Source organism: Brassica napus, chromosome C4 (genome assembly GCF_020379485.1).
Source record: "Brassica napus cultivar Da-Ae chromosome C4, Da-Ae, whole genome shotgun sequence".
NCBI classification, from domain to species: Eukaryota; Viridiplantae; Streptophyta; class Magnoliopsida; order Brassicales; family Brassicaceae; genus Brassica; species Brassica napus.
In genome coordinates this window covers 57,978,284-58,000,094 of record NC_063447.1, presented here as the reverse complement: position 1 = coordinate 58,000,094, position 21,811 = coordinate 57,978,284, and the positions used below count along the sequence as shown (strand labels likewise).

At 31.6% G+C, this 21,811-nt stretch overlaps 1 protein-coding gene across 1 annotated transcript; it reads right to left on the bottom strand.

Annotated features, from left to right (window-relative positions):
• Positions 1-3,056: 3,056 nt before the first annotated feature.
• Positions 3,057-4,162, bottom strand: LOC106394058 (NDR1/HIN1-like protein 12). Its single transcript, XM_013834673.3, has one exon. It carries the CDS (start codon positions 3,868-3,870, stop codon positions 3,250-3,252), a length of 621 nt encoding a protein of 206 aa, XP_013690127.2. The 5' UTR covers positions 3,871-4,162; the 3' UTR covers positions 3,057-3,249.
• Between the last annotated feature and the right edge of the window lie 17,649 nt (positions 4,163-21,811).

Sequence of the window (21,811 nt, the reverse complement as noted above, 5' to 3'; positions counted from 1 at the left end):
CACTTCTTATTATATATTTATCTTATTGTATTTGCATTTAGTTATTAAAAAAATTAATATATTCATGAGAAAACATATTTGAAAATTATTTTGTATTTATTTATGCTAAATTCTAACCCGTGTTTCAAAGCTGTATTTCTTTTTACTAATATTTTTTATGCTTATTCATTTTAGATTTTATATTATTGTATATACAAAAGTCTAAGATATGTTATTTTTTAGACATGTATTATATGGTTTGCTAATTTTAAGCCGTTCTATCATCATATTATATTTTTAAAATAAATATTTTATATTTATGAAAATAAAATTTATAAATTTATCAATTTATTAATATACTTTTATCATATTTATTTAAGTATAATAATTTTATTTTAACATGATCATGACTATAAAGTAGATAAAATAGGATATAATTTATTTATTTTTCATTTTATAAACAATAACTTAAAATACATTAAATTATTGTTAAAATATTTTTACACAGATTTATTAGAATTTTTAAAATATAATATATAAATATATATTATATTTAAAATGAAAATATATTATGATTAAAGTAGTTACAAAGATTTTATAATATAAGCTTTAAAGAAATACATGTTAATTTTTATACATGTATTATATAGTTTGCTGATGTTAATCCATCTTACCAACGTATTAGATTTTATTTTTGAACATAAATATTTTATACTTACGAAAATAAAATTTATAAAATTTATAAATTTAATACAATTTTATTATATTTAGCTCAATATAATAATTTTCTTTTAATATGATTGACTATGATTATATAATATATAAAATATTGCAGAATTTTTTATTTTTTATTTTATAAACGATTACTGAATTTATTAATGTATAATAATATTTCAAACTAATTTCTAAATTAGTGAAAATATTTAAATATAATTTCGAAAATGAAGATCTTGTAAAAATCTTTTCAAACAGATTTGTTAGAATTTTAAAATAAATATATCTTATATTTAAAATGAAAAGATATCAAAAGATATTATGATTAAAGTATTTTAAAGATTCTATGTATTATTAGTTTTAATAAAATACATTTAATAAAATTTTTAAGTGATGGTTCAAATTAAAAAAAAATCACATATAAAAAAGTCATGACTTCTTTTTTAATATATAAGATTGCATCTTCGTAGACCGTTAGTGGTATCAAAAAGGTCACGGAGTCGGATTTTCACGTAGCGAAAGTTATTTGGCCTCCTGATTCTGCAATGTTTTACGTTTACTTTTGAAGATAACGTAAACGAAAAAGGTCAATCAAACGACTCCGTGACCTTTTTGGCCTCCTGATTCTGAAATGTTTACGTAGCGAAAGTTATTTGGATATGTATTTTATTGAAATATATCAATCAAACTTAAGTAGGTGGGCTTATAGTTAAGTGATGATATGTATAAAGCAATGTTCTTAAAACTGGACTGGCAATCAAACCAGAGAAACTCTTGGATTATGGTTTAACGTGGTCCACTAAGTTCAACCGGGTTTAGTATTTTTATTGAGAATAATATTTTATTACTATTAAGATGTTTTATTTTAATAACATTTGATAGACATTTGATCTGGCTATTAAATAGTTTAATTCATAATTAATTTTGAAGATAAATATTAAAAAGTAATTAACTTATGAGAACAAGTGCTAAAAAGTTATGTGATCATGCTTAAAGTTATGGCTTAGAAAGAATTAATCTATAAATAGCTTAGAGACCTATATACTTGAGTACTAAATAATTCTTTTATGGATTAAGGTGTCACACATGCCATGCTAAAGAGTCATTGTTATATACTTGCCCTCACACTTCTCACCAATGCCTTCATCTCTACTTTGATGAATAATTGAGATTGAATCCAGTGCAAATCTAATAAAGAATGAGGCCCTATCTTTTTCTATAAACAGATATCCTTCTTCATCACAAAGAAACAAGTACTTAAAATTTTTATTGGAAAGGAATGAGAAACCAAAATTCATAACAAAAGATTAAAATATTTCTATTTTCCACCAAGGAACTATTATCCAAAAAGCTTCACTTCTACAGTGCACTTTATGATTCTAGATGTTTAAAAATCCTAGGTTCGTGTAAGATTACATTTTATATGAGTGTTTCCGAAGAAGTGCAAATAATTTTGTACTTGAGTTCTCCTGATAGCTTAACTAGTACACTCTAATGCTCCATTTGGTAAACATCGATTAATCACGGAATCGTGGAAAAAACAGTTAAGCTGTAGAAAAAAATGATTAAGCTGCAAAAAATTTAAAATTTACGGAATGAAGGAATACATACTAAATTGATTAAAATACATTATTAAATAAAAAACAAATATTCATAATTAAACTAATTAGTTTAAAATTTGAAAATAACTAAAATCTAGTTAAAATACTTTACTTTGTATTACAAATGGTTAGCTTATTTTTTAATACGTTTTTAATAGTAGATTTACATCTTATAATATTATAAAACAATTATAGTATATTTTTATTTACAACATACCTATTTATCATTACAAAATTTATTGTTATTTATTTAAAATTTTAAAATGGTATTATTATATAATTTAATAATATGAAAGTGTTGATTTTTTGTCAATAATCAACTAAAACTCACTTTTCCACTTAATAAAAAATTTCTTTATATTTTTGTTGGCAAAAACGCAATATTTTTATGATTAGTAAAATATTTTTGTAATCGCGATTCCGCCACTATGCAAGGTTACCGATCAGAGTTTTATCTTCAATATGGTAGAGATTATTATTTTTTATTTTGAACAACGGTAGTGATTCGTTCACCAAGGAAAATAAACCTTGCAGAGACTACAAGATGAGGAAAGGTCCACTCTAATGTTCTGTACAAAAACCAAAATGTAAAATATTAAAGTAGGACAAAACCAAAATATAATTGAAGTTTTCTACATTCAGAACTAAAGTGGTTTTTGTTTGTTTTTAATCTTCTTCAAACTTCGTCCTCTTATATCCACTTCTTATCCTCATCCAATGAGTTTCCTCCTCACATTATATTTCTGAATTTAATTCCGTATATCAGATAAATGTTGTTATACTTGATTTTAAATAATTTAGCAACACTGTAATGTCATGAGTGTGTATAGTTTACGAGATGATGATAAAAGTAGACAAATTAAACGATACAGAAGCAAAGAGTAGCAGAAAAACGAGTGAATAAGGAAAAAAACAAACTTAACGGCGTCAGAGCTGTGTCCCTTTTCCCCGTCATCTAAACGTTGACACTGCATTGATTGTCCACAGTGTACTTAACGATATTTTCTCCGACAATAACTCCGTTAGATTTATCCGCAAGATTGATATAAGCATGACAACGAACATGAAGATGATACTTCCCGGTAATAAGAGTCCCGACCTTCCACCTCACGCGCCCATCAGCGCGTATAACCAACTCAACAAACCCACGACTCTGCTCGTCTCCCAAAGCGACGGCATTATAAGGAGCAACGGAGACGGCGTTTCCGTAGATAAGAGGAGACCAAACACTGTCTTCTTTATGGCCTTGGTACGTCGGAGGAATCGCCGTAGGGTAAGTGATTTGCTGGTTCCGGTAAGTGGCGTAGACGTGAAGGCGGTCGTAGTAGATTCCGATCTTGGAGTTTCGGTTTCGTATAACGAGCGTGACTTGGAAGTTTGAGGTGAGGAGGTTGGGTTGCGTGAGGTTGAAGGCGAAGACGGTGGCGTCTTGGAGGATGAATCTTGGTTTTGTTGGTTGGAGGATTACCCAGACGAGGAAGATTGTTATCAAGACGATGATGATGAAGCCGATGATCACTCTGCATATTATCCTGGCGGTTCCTCCTCCGCCGTGCTTCTCACAGTCTTTGGACATTAGTGAAACAGTCTTTTATCTTACTTGTTGTGTGATGGATGGAGAAGATGTATGTGTGACAGAGAGCTAAAGCATGTGCTTTGTATTTATATATGTAATTAGAACTCGTATAGTTACAAAATGTTTGTACACTAAGCTTATGCTCTAATTAGAAAATGAGTCTATGGTTACGTTTATATGAAGATACATTTTCTTTAGGTTTTTGTCACAACAATTTATTTAGGTAATATATTTTTGTCTTTTCTACGTAATACATTTTCTTTAGGTTTTGCACATTCTAAAAGTTACGTGAATATAGTACATGTGTGAATGTGAATCAGTTTTTAACTCGATATATGTAACATAAATGTGTGGATATGATTTGTAGGGAAAGAAAAGGTGTGGACATAAATCAATATTCTTAAAGGGAATGGTATTTAACTTTTAGTGTGGTTTTATCTAACCCACCAATTATAGGAGGGTGGAAGTTTCGGGTTCCTCTTTGATTGGTTCAACTAATATTAAATACAAGGAAATGGATTCATGTGCATATGTTTGATTAATTAACTGTGTAAACTCTAAACGTTTCTCTGTATGCAAACTCTACTATATATAGTTAAAAGTTAAAACCACTTTGCATTGTGTGTTTCCATGCACCTTGAATTCTTTAACGGACGAGATTACCATTCCCAAACTAATGTGATCCGCTCTTCTCCACGGTCCAAAACGGTAAAAGCTCAGCTTTATAATATTTTTGGACTTGGGTGAAATGATGAAAACACATCATAATGTTGGGGAATAATCTAATAACTAATGGGTTGAGAAAGTTGATGAAAATTGTTTGAAACGTGAGTGAATAGTAAAAACGTGAGTGGATAGTAAAAACGTGAGTGGATAGCAAATTAGTGGCTAAAACGCAGAAGATAAAAATATCTAAGGGGATAAGACTTTGAAACTTTTTTCAAAAAATAAAAAAAGACTTTCAAATGCTATTTTCTCCGACAATAACTCTGTGAAAAATAGTTGGAAAATATCCCCAAATGCATATTTGACTATATATAATGTAGCAGTTGTTGCTTTCTTTTCTTGAAAAAATGCATTAAAACTTTTGTGTGGAAAATTGCAATTAAAATCTTCCTTTAGTTGGAAAATTGCATTAAAAGATTCACCATATAAATTACTTTTTTGCAACTTACCATATAAATTACTTGCATTTTAAACTTTGGGGTTTCATTAGCATTTAGTTATAGTATATGGAAATTGCATAAAAAGATTCGGTGTGATATTCATACTGCAACCAAATGATATAGTGCGCACAAAAAAGATTTTTTCTTGGTTCACCCACCAACCAATAGAAAATTGTCATTTTAGATCTAGTATCTTTTAATTAAGGAAACAAAATAACTTGTCAAATTATATTATGTTTTTAAAATAAAAAAATAAAAAATTAAATAAATAAAAATAACAATAGTTCTAAAAAAAGATTATTTAAAAAAAAAATTATTTTTAAGATTTAGAATTTAGTGTTTAAGATTTATAATTTAGAATTTATCCAAATGTTTAGTGTTTTTCCAAGGGTTTAGGGTTTACCTAAGGGTTTAGGGTTTACCCAAGGGTTTAAGGTTTTCCCAAGGGTTTAGGGTTTAGGATTAGAGTTTAGGGTTTAGTGTTTTGTTGACAACATGTTTAGTATTTTTCCAAGGGTTTAGGGGTTTACCCAAGGATTTAGGGTTTACCCAAGGATTTAGAGTTTAGGATTTGAGTTTAGGGTTTAGTATTAGAGTTTAGGGTTTAGTGTTTTGTTGACAACATTATTTTTTTTTAATTCGTTTTTTATATATTATTTTTATTTATTTTTAAATTTTATTTTGAAAAGATAATATAATTTGCCAAGTTATTTGATTTCCTTAATTAAAAGATACTAGATTTAAAATGACAATTTTCTATTGGTTGGTAAACCTAAAGGTTCAGGGGGTGAACCCAAGAATAACTCCACAAAAAAACAAGGAAAAGAGTTTGAGCGCTACAAAGTTTTTATCAATAATTCTTGACATGGTCTTAACAGTGATCCAATGTTTAGTTCGTAGGATCAGATGTAGCAAGTGTCGGCTCGTCGAGAGAAGACGGTTCGTCTTTAATTTATTGACAAATTGATTTGGATATGAGGAACAAGAACTTGTTGAAATGACGTTTAAAATGTTCATAGTACATTAACCAGTTGACGATCATAATAGAGAACAAACTGTTTGACCCAAAAACGAGCCCATCGAGCGAATGCCACGTGGTAGTAGTAAAAGCTCAAGCAACTTGGTGACTGCGAAGGTCACGTGATCCATTATCTCACTTAGCCTTAGGCATTTTACTCGGACCCAAAATTCCAAATCAAACTAACAAAAAAATATCTGATTCAAAAGAGAACCAAACTTTTACAAATATCTAACCGGGTTTGAATTTCTTCTCTCCGAAAAAATTGGAACCGAAAAGAACCGATTCGAATAGATACGTACCTAAAAAGAGTCCAAATATATCTGATTGGATAAAAATCAATTCATATACACCTAAAATATTAATATCCAAGAATATGAATTTATGCAATTTTCTAATTTTAAATAATGATTTAATTGTTATGTCTTTTTATTTGCATTCTTCATTATTATTTTTGTAATATTCTTAAGTAGTTTAATATTTTAAAAGTCAAATTTAAAGTTCAAAATGTTTAATATCAATAGTTTATTTTTGGTTATTTTCCAAAATTTTAAATAAATACGATCGATTTCGGCTAAATTTTGATAGGCCAGCGTACGCCAAGATTTTTTGGGTGTTAAAAATTTGAACTGGCCCATATTCTTACTAAAAATATAGATATTTTATTCTATATGTATTTTTATTATAAAATCAAATCGATCTGGATCTGAACCTAAACTGAAAATTTCTAAATACCTGATTTGGTACAAAGATCTAAAGCTTCAAAAACCGACTCAAGTCCGATTTAAAGATCTGAGTGCCCATACCTATCACTTGACCATTAAGGGTGTGACCCCATTACAACTCTCCAAAATATCCAATACGGATCATATATGTTGACATGTACGAATGGATGGTTCGCATTAGGTTATAACTTATACTAGGTAATAATCCGCGTTTTACGCAAAGTGATATATTTTATAAAATATTGTTAAATAAATAAGTTAAAAACAAATTCAGTATAGTAACAAAAGATATACAAAATATACTTTAAGGATGTTTAAAACTAAAATAATTTTATCAATTCGAAATATCATACATATTTCAAAATTTTAAAATTAAAATATTTTTATATTTTATATAGTATATAGTTTAATTTAAAAAATATTAAAATATATATTTTTTAATCTAGATATTTATTCAATGAAACTTTTTCTTCGTAAGATTTTATGATCATAAATCTTGTTATAACCAAAATTTAAATCTTTCATCACAAAATTTTTAGTATGAAACTTTTAACAGTTTTAATAATTTATAGCCATTTAAAAAAATTCAAAATATAACCTATACGAAAAATATAATTTTTTATTATATGGTTGGTGTGATTCTTTAATATATTTTAATAATAAAAAAATTCTAAAAAATTATAGATGATACATAAATTGTAATCAAAACTTTATTACTCAAAATTATTAATTACCATATATATTTAGTTATATTAAGTAATTTCATAGTTTTTATTTTAAGAAAATAAATGATGATTTTTTGTATAACACTAACTAATTTGATGGTTAATTTAATGAGAATTATAATAAATGCTTACATACACCAAACTATTTTTCTAAAGATTGTAAAATGACACATGAATAGTTCACATGTTATTTCTAAATTAATATATAATTTTAACTTATAACCGTTGGTGCCTATTTCACACGTGTTTTAAAACTTGGGCCCAAACGGGCTCTCTTTGCGGGAAAGAAAGAGGCTCTTCTGAGGCTCACATGGAGCCGACTGTGTTGTGACAATCGAGATGATTGTTACACTTGCATGTATTAACTTAGTTTAGGACTTTCAAATGTTGTTATTGTTGGATAAGCTTGAATATTACTTAGATCACAACTTATGTTTATCCTAATGAGTTTAGGAAATATTGTGTTGTGTTTATCCTAATGAGTTTAGGATAATTAAAGTGTTATATAAGGAGATATCAACTTGTGATATAACTTAAGAGTTTATGAGTTTGAGAGCTTAAGGTTTTGAGTGAGTTTCCTTAAGAGTGATTTATAAAAGAGTGTTCTTATCTTTGAGTTGATACAAGAGGGTTCGAGTTAATCAAAGCTACACGTGGTATCAGAGCTACGATCAATCATGAGTGATATCGTTGCTATAACCGGGAAGCTGAAAGAAGGCGGAGGACCGTCATCTATTAAGTGTCCAATGCTGAGTGCAACAAATTATACTGTGTGGGCGTTAAGGATGAAGATTACCTTACGGGTTCACAAAGTTTGGGAAGCCGTAGAAACAGAGATGAGTGACAACGAGAAGAATGACATGGCCCTAGCCTTGCTGTTTCAATCAATACCGGAGAATCTTAACTTGCAAGTAGGAGAACTAGAAACGGCTAAACAGGTTTGGGAAGCAATCAAAACTCGTCATGTCGGAGCAGAACGAGTAAGAGAGGCAAGATTACAAACCCTAATGACAGAATTTGAGCGGTTAAAGATGAAAGATAGCGAGAGTATTGATGACTTTGGAGGGAAGTTATCCGAGCTAGCCTCAAAATCGGCTGCTCTTGGTTCCACTATTGAAGAAACAAAGCTTGTCAAGAAGTTTCTTTGTAGCCTTCCTCGAAAGAAGTACATACAAATCGTTGCTTCTCTCGAGCAGGTACTTGACCTTAATACTACAAGTTTTGAGGACATAATGGGGCGTTTAAAAGCATATGAAGAACGTATTTGTGAAGAAGAAGAGACGGAGGAAGATCAGGGAAAGCTAATGTACTCAAATACAGAAAGCCGTTCCCAACAAGATCAACCTACTCGAGGATATGAGCAAACAAATCGTGATTACAACAGTGATTACTATAGAAACAGAGGTCGTGGTGGTCATTATAACAGAGGAAGAGGACGAGGACGTTATAATGGAGGACGAGGAGATTACAATGGAGGAAGAGATCCATACGCAGGAAGAGACGCATCCCGCGTCACCTGTTACCGTTGTGACAAACTAGGTCACTTCGTTGCTAACTGTCCAGAGCTGAAACTTAAGCTACAAGAAGCTCAAGAAACTGACAACACCGAGACACAAGAGGCAGATGAACTTATGATGCATGAAGTTGTGTTTTTAAACGAGAAAAATTTCGTGCCGGAGAAATATGAGACTAACAGTGGAGATGATAACACATGGTACCTCGACAACGGCGCTAGTAACCACATGACCGGAGACCAAAGGTATTTCTCAAAACTCGACACCACAATTACTGGAAAGGTTCGATTTGGAGACGATTCCAGGATAGATATCAGAGGGAAAGGTACAGTTTCTTTTACTGACATGAATGGAGATTCTCGAAAGATGACAGACGTTTACTTTATTCCTGACCTCAAAAGCAATATTATAAGCTTGGGTCAAGCTACTGAGGCAGGATGTGATATAAGGATGAGAGGAGAGACACTCACGATGCGTGATCCACACAGCAAGCTACTCGTGACAGCCATGAGATCAAAGAACAGATTATACAAAGTAAAGATGGGTCTAAAAACAACATCACGTCTTTATCTCACAGCAGGCAGCGAATCATGCAAGTGGCATGCCCGTTTAGGACACGTAAACTACGAGACTATAAGAAGCATGATACGAAAGGAATTAGTTTTTGGCTTACCGACTGTTAACATTGAGAAAGAAGTATGTGGATCGTGTCTTCTTGGGAAACAGAGCCGCCAAGTCTTCCCACAAGCAACATCATATCGAGCTAGTAAAGTACTAGAGCTAATCCATGGAGATTTGTGTGGACCTATAACGCCTAGCACACAAGCTGGCAAGAGATATATATTTGTCGTGATAGATGATCACAGTAGATACATGTGGACAACACTTTTGAGGGAAAAATCAGAGGCGTTTGAGAAATTTAAAACGCTAAAGGGCATTTTTGAGCAAGAAACAAAGCAGAAGATACAAACCTTGAGAACTGATAGAGGAGGGGAATTCATATCACAAGAGTTTAACTCCTACTGTGATAGAGAAAAAATAAAACGACAACTCACCGCACCATACACACCACAACAAAACGGTGTGGTGGAGCGTAGGAACCGGACAATGATGGAGATGGCAAGGAGTATTATGAAGCACATGAGTCTACCATGTTTCCTGTGGGGAGAAACTATACGTCACGTCACCTACTTGCTCAACAGGTTAGCAACAAGATCGCTTAATGATAAAACGCCATACGAGTTATTTCGAGGAAAGAAACCCAATGTAAGTCATCTACGGGTTTTTGGTTGTGTTGGATATGCAAAAATAGTAGGCATACAACTGAAGAAACTAGATGATAGATCACGGATGCTGGTTCACTTGGGAACAGAACCATGGTCCAAAGCATACAGGCTATATGATCCACACACAAAGCGAGTAGTTGTAAGTAGAGATGTTGTGTTTGATGAATCAAAAGGCTGGGAATGGAACAAGCTAAGTGTTGAGACACGCAATAACGAAAGTTTTGAGATACAAGTTGGGAGATTTGGAAACCACGGATTAAGTGGGGTTGAAGAAACAGAACACACGAGTGGAGATGATCAAAGAGAGATTGAAGAAGTTAAGGAAGAGACTGAAACAGAGCAGCTTGAAGAAGAAGAAACAGACATACAACCTCAAAATCTCAAAAGGTCCGAAAGGCAAACAACAAAACTGAAGTATCTTGATGACTACATCCTTCTAGCCGAAGAATTAGGAGAAGAGGTGTTGATGTATCTCAATGATGAGCCTAGAAGCTTCGGAGAAGCAAAAGAATCAAGGTATTGGACAAGGGCTTGCGAAGAAGAAATTGATTCCATAATAAAAAACAAAACATGGGTCTTAGTAGACTTACCGTATGGAGCTAAACCTATTGGTTTGAAGTGGGTTTTCAAGCTAAAACGTAACTCTGATGGGAGTATCAGTAAACACAAAGCTCGAGTTGTTGCCAAGGGGTATGTGCAACGCCATGGAATCGATTTCGACGAGGTGTTCGCACCTGTAGCAAGGATCAAAACCATACGTCTTCTGGTGAGTCTTGCTGCAGCAAATGGATGGGAAGTGCATCATCTTGATGTAAAAACAGCATTCCTCCATGGTGAGTTAAAAGAGACTGTCTACGTTTCACAACCAGAAGGCTTCGAGAAGAAAGGAAGTGAAGGAAAGGTATATAAACTAAACAAAGCTTTGTACGGGCTGAGACAAGCCCCAAGAGCATGGAACCACAAGCTAAATCAGGTCCTATATGAGCTTCAGTTCGTCAAGTGTGCCAAAGAACCATCAGTATACCGCAAAGTTGTGAACGGAGAGCTACTTGTGGTTGCAGTATACGTCGATGACTTGTTCGTCACTGGAACAAACAAGAGAAATATTGATGAGTTCAAGGAAAACATGTCAAGCAAATTTGAGATGAGTGACTTAGGCACATCATCATACTATCTCGGGATAGAGGTGTGTCAACATGAAGGAGGTATTACTCTAAATCAAAAGAGCTATGCGTCTAAAATCTTAGAGAATGCGGGGATGATCAAAAGTAATCCGATACAAACACCAATGGAGCTAGGCTTGAAGCTGTCAAAGGCAGAGAATGAGAGAGAGGTAGACGCAACAATATATCGAAAGAACATCGGGTGTTTGCGGTATCTTCTACACACAAGACCTGATCTATCATACAACGTTGGAGTGCTCAGTCGGTTTATGCAGAGCCCAAGGGAGTCACACGGTGTTGCCATGAAACAAGTATTGAGATATCTGCGAGGAAGCATGGCGTATGGACTTATGTTCAAGCGGTCTACATCGAAGATACCAAGACTCATTGGATACAGTGATAGTAGCTACATAGTTGATCAGGATGATGGAAGAAGCATAACTGGCCATATGTTCTTCATTAATGATAGTCCAATCTCCTGGTATTCTCAGAAGCAAGAAGTGGTGGCATTATCAACTTGTGAAGCAGAATTCATGGCGGGAACTGAGGCTGCACGACAAGCTATATGGCTGCAAGACCTGTTGAGTGAGATAACCGGCCAGGAAAGCGAGAAGGTGGTGATTCGTATTGACAATCAGTCTGCCGTTGCTTTAACAAAAAATCCAGTGTTTCATGGGAAGAGTAAGCATATACACAGGAGGTACCACTTTATTAGAGAATGTGTTGAGAATGGACAGATTGAAGTTGAGTATGTTCAAGGTGATAAACAAAAGGCTGATATCTTGACTAAAGCCTTAGGAAGAATCAGATTCCAAGAAATGAGAAGCTATATTGGAATAAATGAGAACTTCAAACTTAAAAGGGAGAATGTTGGATAAGCTTGAAGATTACTTAGATCACAAGTTATGTTTATCCTAATGAGTTTAGGAAATATTGTGTTGTGTTTATCCTAATGAGTTTAGGATAATTAAAGTGTTATATAAGGAGATATCAACTTGTGATATAACTTAAGAGTTTATGAGTTTGAGAGCTTAAGGTTTTGAGTGAGTTTCCTTAAGAGTGATTTATAAAAGAGTGTTCTTATCTTTGAGTTGATACAAGAGGGTTCAAGTTAATCAAAGCTACAGTTATTGTCCAAATCGAGACTTGGGAAGCAAGAAAGTAATTAAGAACATGGGGAATAAATTTACAATTTTAATAAATTGCACCAAGTAGTTTTATATAACAGATCATATGACTTATGAGAGACTATGAGCAGATGATATAACGTAATAAAGTAAACGACATAGAGATTTAACTTCGTGGTATTATATATCAAATTGATATATCTATAGACAAAGAGATTTTTTATTATCGAAGACGATTTCAGTGTATAATTAGAATTACAAGAACATAATATATATAAAAATATGTACTACCATTTAAAACTCTATTGCTAACGGATTTGTGGGCTTAGTCTCAATACAACTGAGACTGACTAAGCATAACACTGCAGCTTACGTAGAAATGATCCTATATCATTTGGGACATACACCTCAGACCGGAATGACGTTGTTTCTCTGGACCCTCCTCTAACTCGCTGAAATCTCCATGCTGACTAGTTCTACCGGATCAAACAAAATTCAATGCAAATCTACGAGTGACTCGAGTGTAAGTAATGTAAATTAAAAAAATCATAATCCAGGGAATGAGATAGTTAGTATACATACAGCACAAATAGTCAAGGGTAAGACTATCTTTGGAAAAGGGCAGCCAGAGTGATTGTTTCGGGATCATCCATATGAAAGATATATAAGGTCCAACGGTTGAATGTGAAATAAATTTTTCCATATATAATTTCATAGAATCAATGAAGTACTACTCTCGATAGTAGATTCTATTTGCTGTAATCATAAAACCTAGCACAACTAATCTATGTCTTTTTTTAAAAAAAAAATAGCGACTAATCTATGTCAACCACATTAAAAATTGTTACGCACGTGCACAGTGTCAAACTTAAACATGATAAAGCCTATTTGGCTATTGAGTCAGCAATAACATTAGTTGATCTAGGGATAGACTTAAACATGATAACATTAAACTGAAGAGAAAGAAGAGAAATATTGTTTAGGATTCCCGCGATCTCGAGATTCCTTGCATTGGAGTTTATCATCTTCTTGATTAATTTCTTTATTTATGTAATCATTCACTTCATTAATAGTTATGGTTGTTGACCCCAAAAAATTACTACTTATGGTTATTCAGTCGAAGTTCTTATTTCTTCAACTACTGTGGAAATAAAGCCCAACACATCAACACAATTCATCTTCTTCTTTCTTAAGTAATAATTTAGGCCAGAAAAAATCTCTTTGACCTAGTTTGTATTAAAATATGCTAAGAAAAAGGGGCGACGGATAAAAGCACAGTTCTAGAATATCCCGATAAAGCCCAAAACATCAGCACAATTCTTCCTTTTTGTTTTGCCAGCCATCAGCACAATTCATGTTTGAATTGCCTATCTATCTTTTCGGAGGAAAGGATATGTCAAAATATTTAATCTATAAATCAATTCTGCTTTCTTTTTCTTCAAATGTGAATTAAATAACATCCAAATCGTATACAAATTTTCCATGGTGTTGGACAAAAAACATGTGTGCACTTTTGTAGTATGCATTAAATACATAAACTGATTATTTCACCTAAAAGATACGACAAGAGATCCGATAGCGGTATAAACAAAGAAAAGAAATAACGAGGTCTAAGGTAAAAAGCAAAAATCGTTCTGGCAAGGAAAACTTCCAATTCTTTTTTTTTTGGCCAAATTTATAAGAATTTATGGTTCGTACGATACGGTAAACTTTTCTTCTCAGGAACTGACGACAAGAAGTATGTCTTTTACAGTTTATAAACATTGGAAGCACAGGGTTACATCAAAATATGGAATATAACCTACTATTTTATATTGTTTCAAATAAAAAAACCTGCTATTTTATATATATATTTCTATTTTAGTTTATTTAGTACATGCTATTCACTTTCTCATGACTTTTTTTGGAACACATGACATATGCTATATTCTGTGAACCTTAATCCCTAATCAATTGAAAAGATAGGGGGAAGAGGATGAGGCTATTTTTACTGGAAGTGACATTGCCTTTTATTATATTGTGAAAGTTAACTAAAAAATTTTGATGAACGATAATAATAATTATAAAATAAATAAATAGAGACATGTAGGATACCACACTAGTAATGTAAAAGTTGGAATCTCATAATTGAACAAGAATATAAATATATAAAAAGATGCTTACAACTTGCTCTTCAGAAAAACATAACTGCTAAATATATAAAGACCCCATATCCCTACTATTCCCCATTCATGTTTCCATTTTCTAGTTTCCTTACCCTTTTTTAACTTCTTGTTTCCTTTCTTTAGGTTTATTTTAATTATGTTCTATAGAAAAGAACATTACTACATACTTTTTCATTTACAACTTTGGAACTACATATATATAACATCTTTTGGGTTATGACATGATGGCAAGATCACTTTACTCTTCAAACAAATCGGTAAAAATCCATATTTATCGTAGTTATATTATATGTATTTTACTCGATTATGTAGTAGAGCCGATCCTAAGTCTAAGAAGAAGAATCTTACACTCAGGATCATATATATATATATATATATAAAGTTACAAAAAAAAAAAAAAAAAATATATATATATATATATATATGTGTGTGTGTTGTATGTTCTATTTATCGTTAGAGAAGAGTAATGTTAAGGAAATAAAAACTCTGAATCTTGGCATTTTTCGGAACTCTACATACATAGGATGGGCACTGATTTCAGTAATATCACTGCTTCAGAGTAGTCCACTATAAAATGTTCAAATATATGTATACGGGTTATGAAATACACCAAAACATGCATTATATATTTTGCGAAATATATTTATCTATTAGTTTAAAAGTATCAGATAAGTTGTCTTTTGCTCATTATATATTATATATTGTTTGTTGAGTCCTCTCCTTCTAATGATATGAAAAAGTTCAGTTTTCAAATTTCGTAGCTTTATGAATTTAAGTATTATTCTTGGAGTGCTATGCTTGACAAAACGAAACACAACAAAAGATTGACATGAGAGCTATGTATAACAAATGATTCTGATAGTGAAGTGAATATTTCATATGCACACACATGAATTGATACACACATGCATATACACCGAAGCAGAGAAGATAACCAAGGGGTCTTGGTCTAGTGGTAAAGGGCTCACAGCTGTGAGGACCGTCCTGAGTTCGATTTCTCTTGGCCACCCGGAACGTTTTAAATGGTAAGAAAACGCGGATCCTGCGGACTTCGTAGTGATTAGTCCTTGGACCAAAAAAACCTTTGGGATCACACTACGATTATAAAAAAAAAAATAGAGAAGATATAGCATATATATCATACACATGGCTTTTACGAGGGACCCTAACTCTACTAAACCAAACTTTCATGCTTCATATGTTGTTTTAATTAAAAACTCCGCACTCAGAATTATAAACCGATAAAGGATAAACAATATGGACGATCTAACTTTCACTTTTACCAAATGCATGTAGGTAGGTATGTTAATACATTTGTTTGCTTTTTGGTTTAATTAGTGTTTGAATATGTTTGTATGTATTTCTCTCTTTAGAATCTTGTGGTCATATCATATACAAAAAATAATATTAATATTTTTAATAAAAATTTCCATAAGAGTTCACCTTAGCTCCTCAGCTAAAAATAAACTATTACATGAATGATGCCTCTGTCAATCTATCAGTCCCTGTAAAGAATATATTTACTATTAGTCCCCAGGAATTTTATGATATTTTGTTATTACCGTTTTTGCTAAGAACATATTTACTAGTATTAGACTTACTATTCACCAAACTCCACCGGTAATAATATGCACAAATTTAAAACAAGGTTATTTGTTTCTCATATCAAAATATGATAATCACATTTATAATTATAAAAACTAGTACATCAGTAAACTGTGAGTGTTAGGCAATTATTGTGGTTTAACCTTTTTGGTTTTGACCTCTTTATCAGAGGACCAATGGTAGTCTTGTCATTCACCCAAATTTCTGCATCTGAAAATTCAATTCTGTCCCTATGGAACTATGACCTAAAAAGTATGAACGCTTTGGCAAGCATAATTCATGAAATGTCATAACTTTATTTTTATCATGTATGTTATGTATTTATCAATAAATCAAATATCATATACTCTATATGACTACAAAACATATATCCAGAATTAGAACAAACACTACTGATGCTGACTAATGCAGTGTGTATATATCAATGTATATGTCACTAAAAATTGTATAGTAATTAAGGACATCGATAAGATATGTAAAAACATTCATAAATATTTCCCAGTGTTTTGGTTAAGTGTATATGCTGTTTATGATAGATCTCAGTTTTCCCAAGAATTTTTTGTGTCATGAGTTTGATTAGAATGGTTATTGGCTAGAGACATGAATGCGTGATAATATGGTACACTATAAAACCCTCTTTCCTACGGCATGTTTCAATGTTGAAATTTATTGGCAACAGCAAGTGATGGGGGGATTTTCTTGTTCTGCTTCTATGATTTGTAAAAGAATTGAAGTTATTTGACCGTGATACAGTAATGTTCATATGTCAAGAGGACATACCTATACGAAAAATAGTAATATGCCATATTTTTATTATTATAGACTAACCTCATTTTTCAACAACTAAACATGCATTTCAAATAATGGGGGCGGAGAACCGAATTCGCATAATACACTGGTTTCTAATCTTGGGATTTTACAATATCTCTACAAACTTTAAGATAAGAAAAAAAAAATGCACATTTGACTTTTGTATAGCATTGCTATTCTCTTTTCATATTGGGTTTTCACAAATGGTTAGATTAGGCTTGGACATGGATCGGATTTCCGGGTTTTTGAAGGTATTTGTGATTTGCTTTGTATATCACGGAGATCTAATTTTTTTGATTTGCTTTGCTTCAGAAAAATACGGATATTCGGAAAAACAGATATCCGGAAAATAAATAGATATTTGCGGATATTTACGAATACTTACGAATATCTCATATGTTTTGATTAATACAAATAATCTTAAAATTTTGATACAATTTTTGTTTGTAAAATATTTTTTTGCATGGTATATATGAATAAAAATTAAAAGAAGTAGTGAATCCACGTATTTTGTAAATTTTTTAAACTTAATTAACAATTATAATAACACAAAACTTAAGAAACAAATTATAATTGTCATAAATGTGTTCTCTTCCTTTTATGTAATATTTTTATATAAGTAATAATGTGAATAGAATTTATAAAATCATATGTTAGAATAATAATTATATGATTTTATACATTTAAAACTTTAAATATAATCAAGATATACATGTATTTATATATTGCCGGATCGGATCGGATATCCGCTTTCCAAAATTTTAATATTTGTGATTTGCTTCGATTTTAACGGATATTGATTTTTAGTATTTGATTTGCATCGTAAGTTTACGGATATCCGAAATTTTCAAATCGAAACGAATAACGAATCAAGTCAAATTTAACGAATAAAATGCTCAACCCTAGGTTGGATATCCGAGCGCCCAATTTTGTACTGAACCGTTGTCTTAATGATATGAATGTTGATAAAAAAAAAAACGATATCCGAACGCGCCCAATGTTGTTTCTTTCTCCAAACACTCTTACAAATAATCATTATTCACGGTCACTTTCCAATAATGAGCAATCTAGTGCAAGTTCTTTTCCTTTACATTTCTTACATTACCCGGTTGATGCGGGTAGGCCTCGTAGAAACGCGATTGGATTAGTTGCGTTAAACTGGAAGTCAATAATCAAAAGTCATGCTTTGCCTACCCTTTGACCGCACAATTATACAAAATGTGATCATGTCTCTTTTTCTTTTAAACCAAAGCTTCAGTGGCATTTACAGCCGCCGGAACAATGACTGATTATCATGATTCTTGGCACTTCGTGACAACACATAAGTTCATAGACTCATATAAATAGGTGGTATATATTGCTTTTCAATGTTATGCTTCTCACAGCGGATTACTACTCTTTTAAGTTTGCAAGCATGCAAATATACAATCTATTGGGACTACTCTTAGAATATGAAAGCCCTAACAAAGTAAAAACTAATAGAAATTTTTAAGTGCGAATTTTTTTTTAAACAAAATTTACTAGCGAAATCATCCAACTATTCTTGTTGGGTTTATACTCATTAATAACAATATTATATATATTACTAGGGCCAGCTCGCCCTACGGACAGGAAATTAGAAAAAAAAAACTATTTTATATGAATTTACATTAATTTTATGAAGTATTTTTTAAAAAAAAATTATAGATTGAAAAGGATATTATGAACAAAAATAAATAAATAGAATTCGGAGATTATGTTGTTATTTTTAATAAATATTTTTGGACTAAATTAAAATGACAGTTACTTTCATTATTCTATGAAGAACAATCTAATATGATAAGATTAATGATGTCCCTATATAATTATGCAATGATCATGCCAGAAAAATATGTTAAGGAAAAGTTTATATTATCTAAGCCAAAACAACCTTTTGTAAGTGTGAGTAGATTGGTCTATGTATGTTTTAATTAAAATGTGATAGTTTTCTCCTAATGAAAGTCGTACTTCAACTTCTGTGACACTTTTTAAATTGAATATGGTCTATCGTTATTAAATAAGTTTAGAATTTATTAAATAAGTTTTACTATTAGTTTAGAAGTTATTAATACTGTGGAAACTTGCGTTATGAATTAACAATATATTTAAATTAAATGATAATATTGCATGGACGTTTTTATAGCATTCATGCTCGTATGTAATAAAGAGCTTATGCTGCAGATGCGTATAATTATCTTGCAAAATATATTTTTGCATTGGTGTATAAATACTTTGAAATAAAACCGTTTAACGTACGAAGGGAATCGTTCAAATTTTCAAATAGCATAGTGTTCGTTTATTCTTTTTTTTTTTGTCATCTTTTTTTTTTGTCATCAGTGTTCGTTTATTCAAATAGCTAAGTAGGAGTAATATATAATAATCTGTTTGCGCTATTGTATGAAAAAATAAGAAGAAGTTAGGAGCACCATTTATCGTGAAATCATGGACCTTAAAAAATAAAATTGATGTAAATGGGAAAAAATATATTATAGGAACACTATTTATCGTGAAATCATGGACCTTAAAAAATAAATTGATATAAATGGGTAAAGCAAATAATTATTCCTATGTTTTTTTTTGCTAAAACATTATTCATATGTTAAATGCTCAGTATATATATATCAAATTAGTAAATTCAATTTTGCATTCACTATATAATATTATACATTTTATATGTATGTTCACTAATATACTATAAACCTATTGGTTCATCTAATTTTTTGGTTTTTACGGGCTATTTTACACATTAAAATAAGTAAAAATATTTTATTGTATTTTCGACACATGTAAATCCAATTAAAATCATTGTGATTTACACTAATTTGTCATATCGGTATGATCGGATTGAATATCAGCAATATCATAAGAGCTGTTTTTATGACATATTCATAAGACGACGAAAAACACGACATTATTTGTTTACTAAAATATAAAAGTATATTGTTAAAAGTATTATTTTTAATTTGATCTAAAGCCCACACGACAATATTTCCGCATGTTTATGAGTTACAGATGCGGACACTCCGCGTTTTAGATGCGGACACGTGTCGGTTTCTCAAGACTCGAATCAGTGATGTATCCGCCTACGTGAACAACTTATTAGAGAAGCAAACTCAACTTTATATATAAAGATATTAATAATTTATGGTTCGCGGATAGACCTACCGATATATTTAATCTTCAATGCTAAATATAAATCTAGAGAAGTTGCCACTTGCACGTACATCCTCAAAGCTCCTACATCTCTATGATTGGGGGTTTTCACAGCACTCTCATTATGGTTCATGTTACCCTGACGTGTCGTGTTATCATTGGTTACCTGATGACATCAGATTTGGATTGTTCTTTGTAATGTTTTTAATAGTCTACTGGCTCTTTGGTCGGGTCATGGGCTTGTTCTAATTTTGCATGTTTGTATACACACGTATTATGGTGTTAGGCACGCTTTAGTGAAAAGTCTTTTTAGTCTTTATAAAACTTATCTTCATCATAATTAATGCAGATAACTTTTTTTGGTTCGTTCAACGTGATATACACGCGAGAGAAGCTCACGTAAGTTAAGCCAACATATTGGGTTTTTTTGTCATAGACTTGTGATGCCACAGTAATCACTCCTGTGTTCTTGTCCTCTTTGAAGCTGCGTAGGCCTTACGTCACGCGCCACTTGCCTCTCCTAACACGCAACTTTATAAATAACAATACACGCGCATGGGTCGGGACGATTCTCCGCCTTTCGATCAAAGCCATCCAACGGTATATTGTTGAGGGGTAGATGCATAATTTAGGAGGATGGGTCCAGGTGATCTTAGACCATCGGTTTATAAAATGCAGGACAACGTCCAGTGGTACTAATAATTGACACGTGTCTTAAAAACAAAGCCGACAAAGACAAAAGTCGGAGATACATGCATATCTCTTGCATTAAAAGACCACACCCGATCCTCTAATCAGTGTTATTATTAAATAATCGTGATTAATTAATGTGATCATTTTTATGAAACTTTTCTAAATGTAATGTACTATGTTTCATAACATAAGATGTTTTCATCTAAAACTACTTAGTTTAATAAAATTATAAACAAGTTAACCTTGTACAGGTTGTATGTATATTAGCATAAATTTCTACGGAATATTGAATAAATTAAAATTCACAATAATTTTTTTTAAATAAACTAATAGGTTGTGAAGTAGTACTGGTCTCTTTCAACTTGTTAAAAGTAAAAAAAAAACTTATGAACTAGAAGTGTGTAGGGGAGAAGACTCTTGAAGTTTTACAAAAAAAAAAAAAAAAAAAAAAAAAAGAGAAGACTCTTGAAATGAGCAGACCCTTAACTATCACGTCGAACATATAAGAACGAATTCCATAATCTACAAAACTCGATGTAGTTTTCTTTTAACCATTTTAAATTGTGCGAAATATGGTTTCCATAAATTTCAGATATCAGTGATGATTTTCGTTCTTAAACTATTTCATTACCAATAATGCGTTGAACTATAGTTTAATACAAGAAATTAGTTTTATTGTATCCCTACTTCAATTTCTGCTGAAATAAATATTTTACATCATGTCATTTAGTTATTAGCAACGGCTGATCCAGGGTTTAAAAAAATTAGGGTAT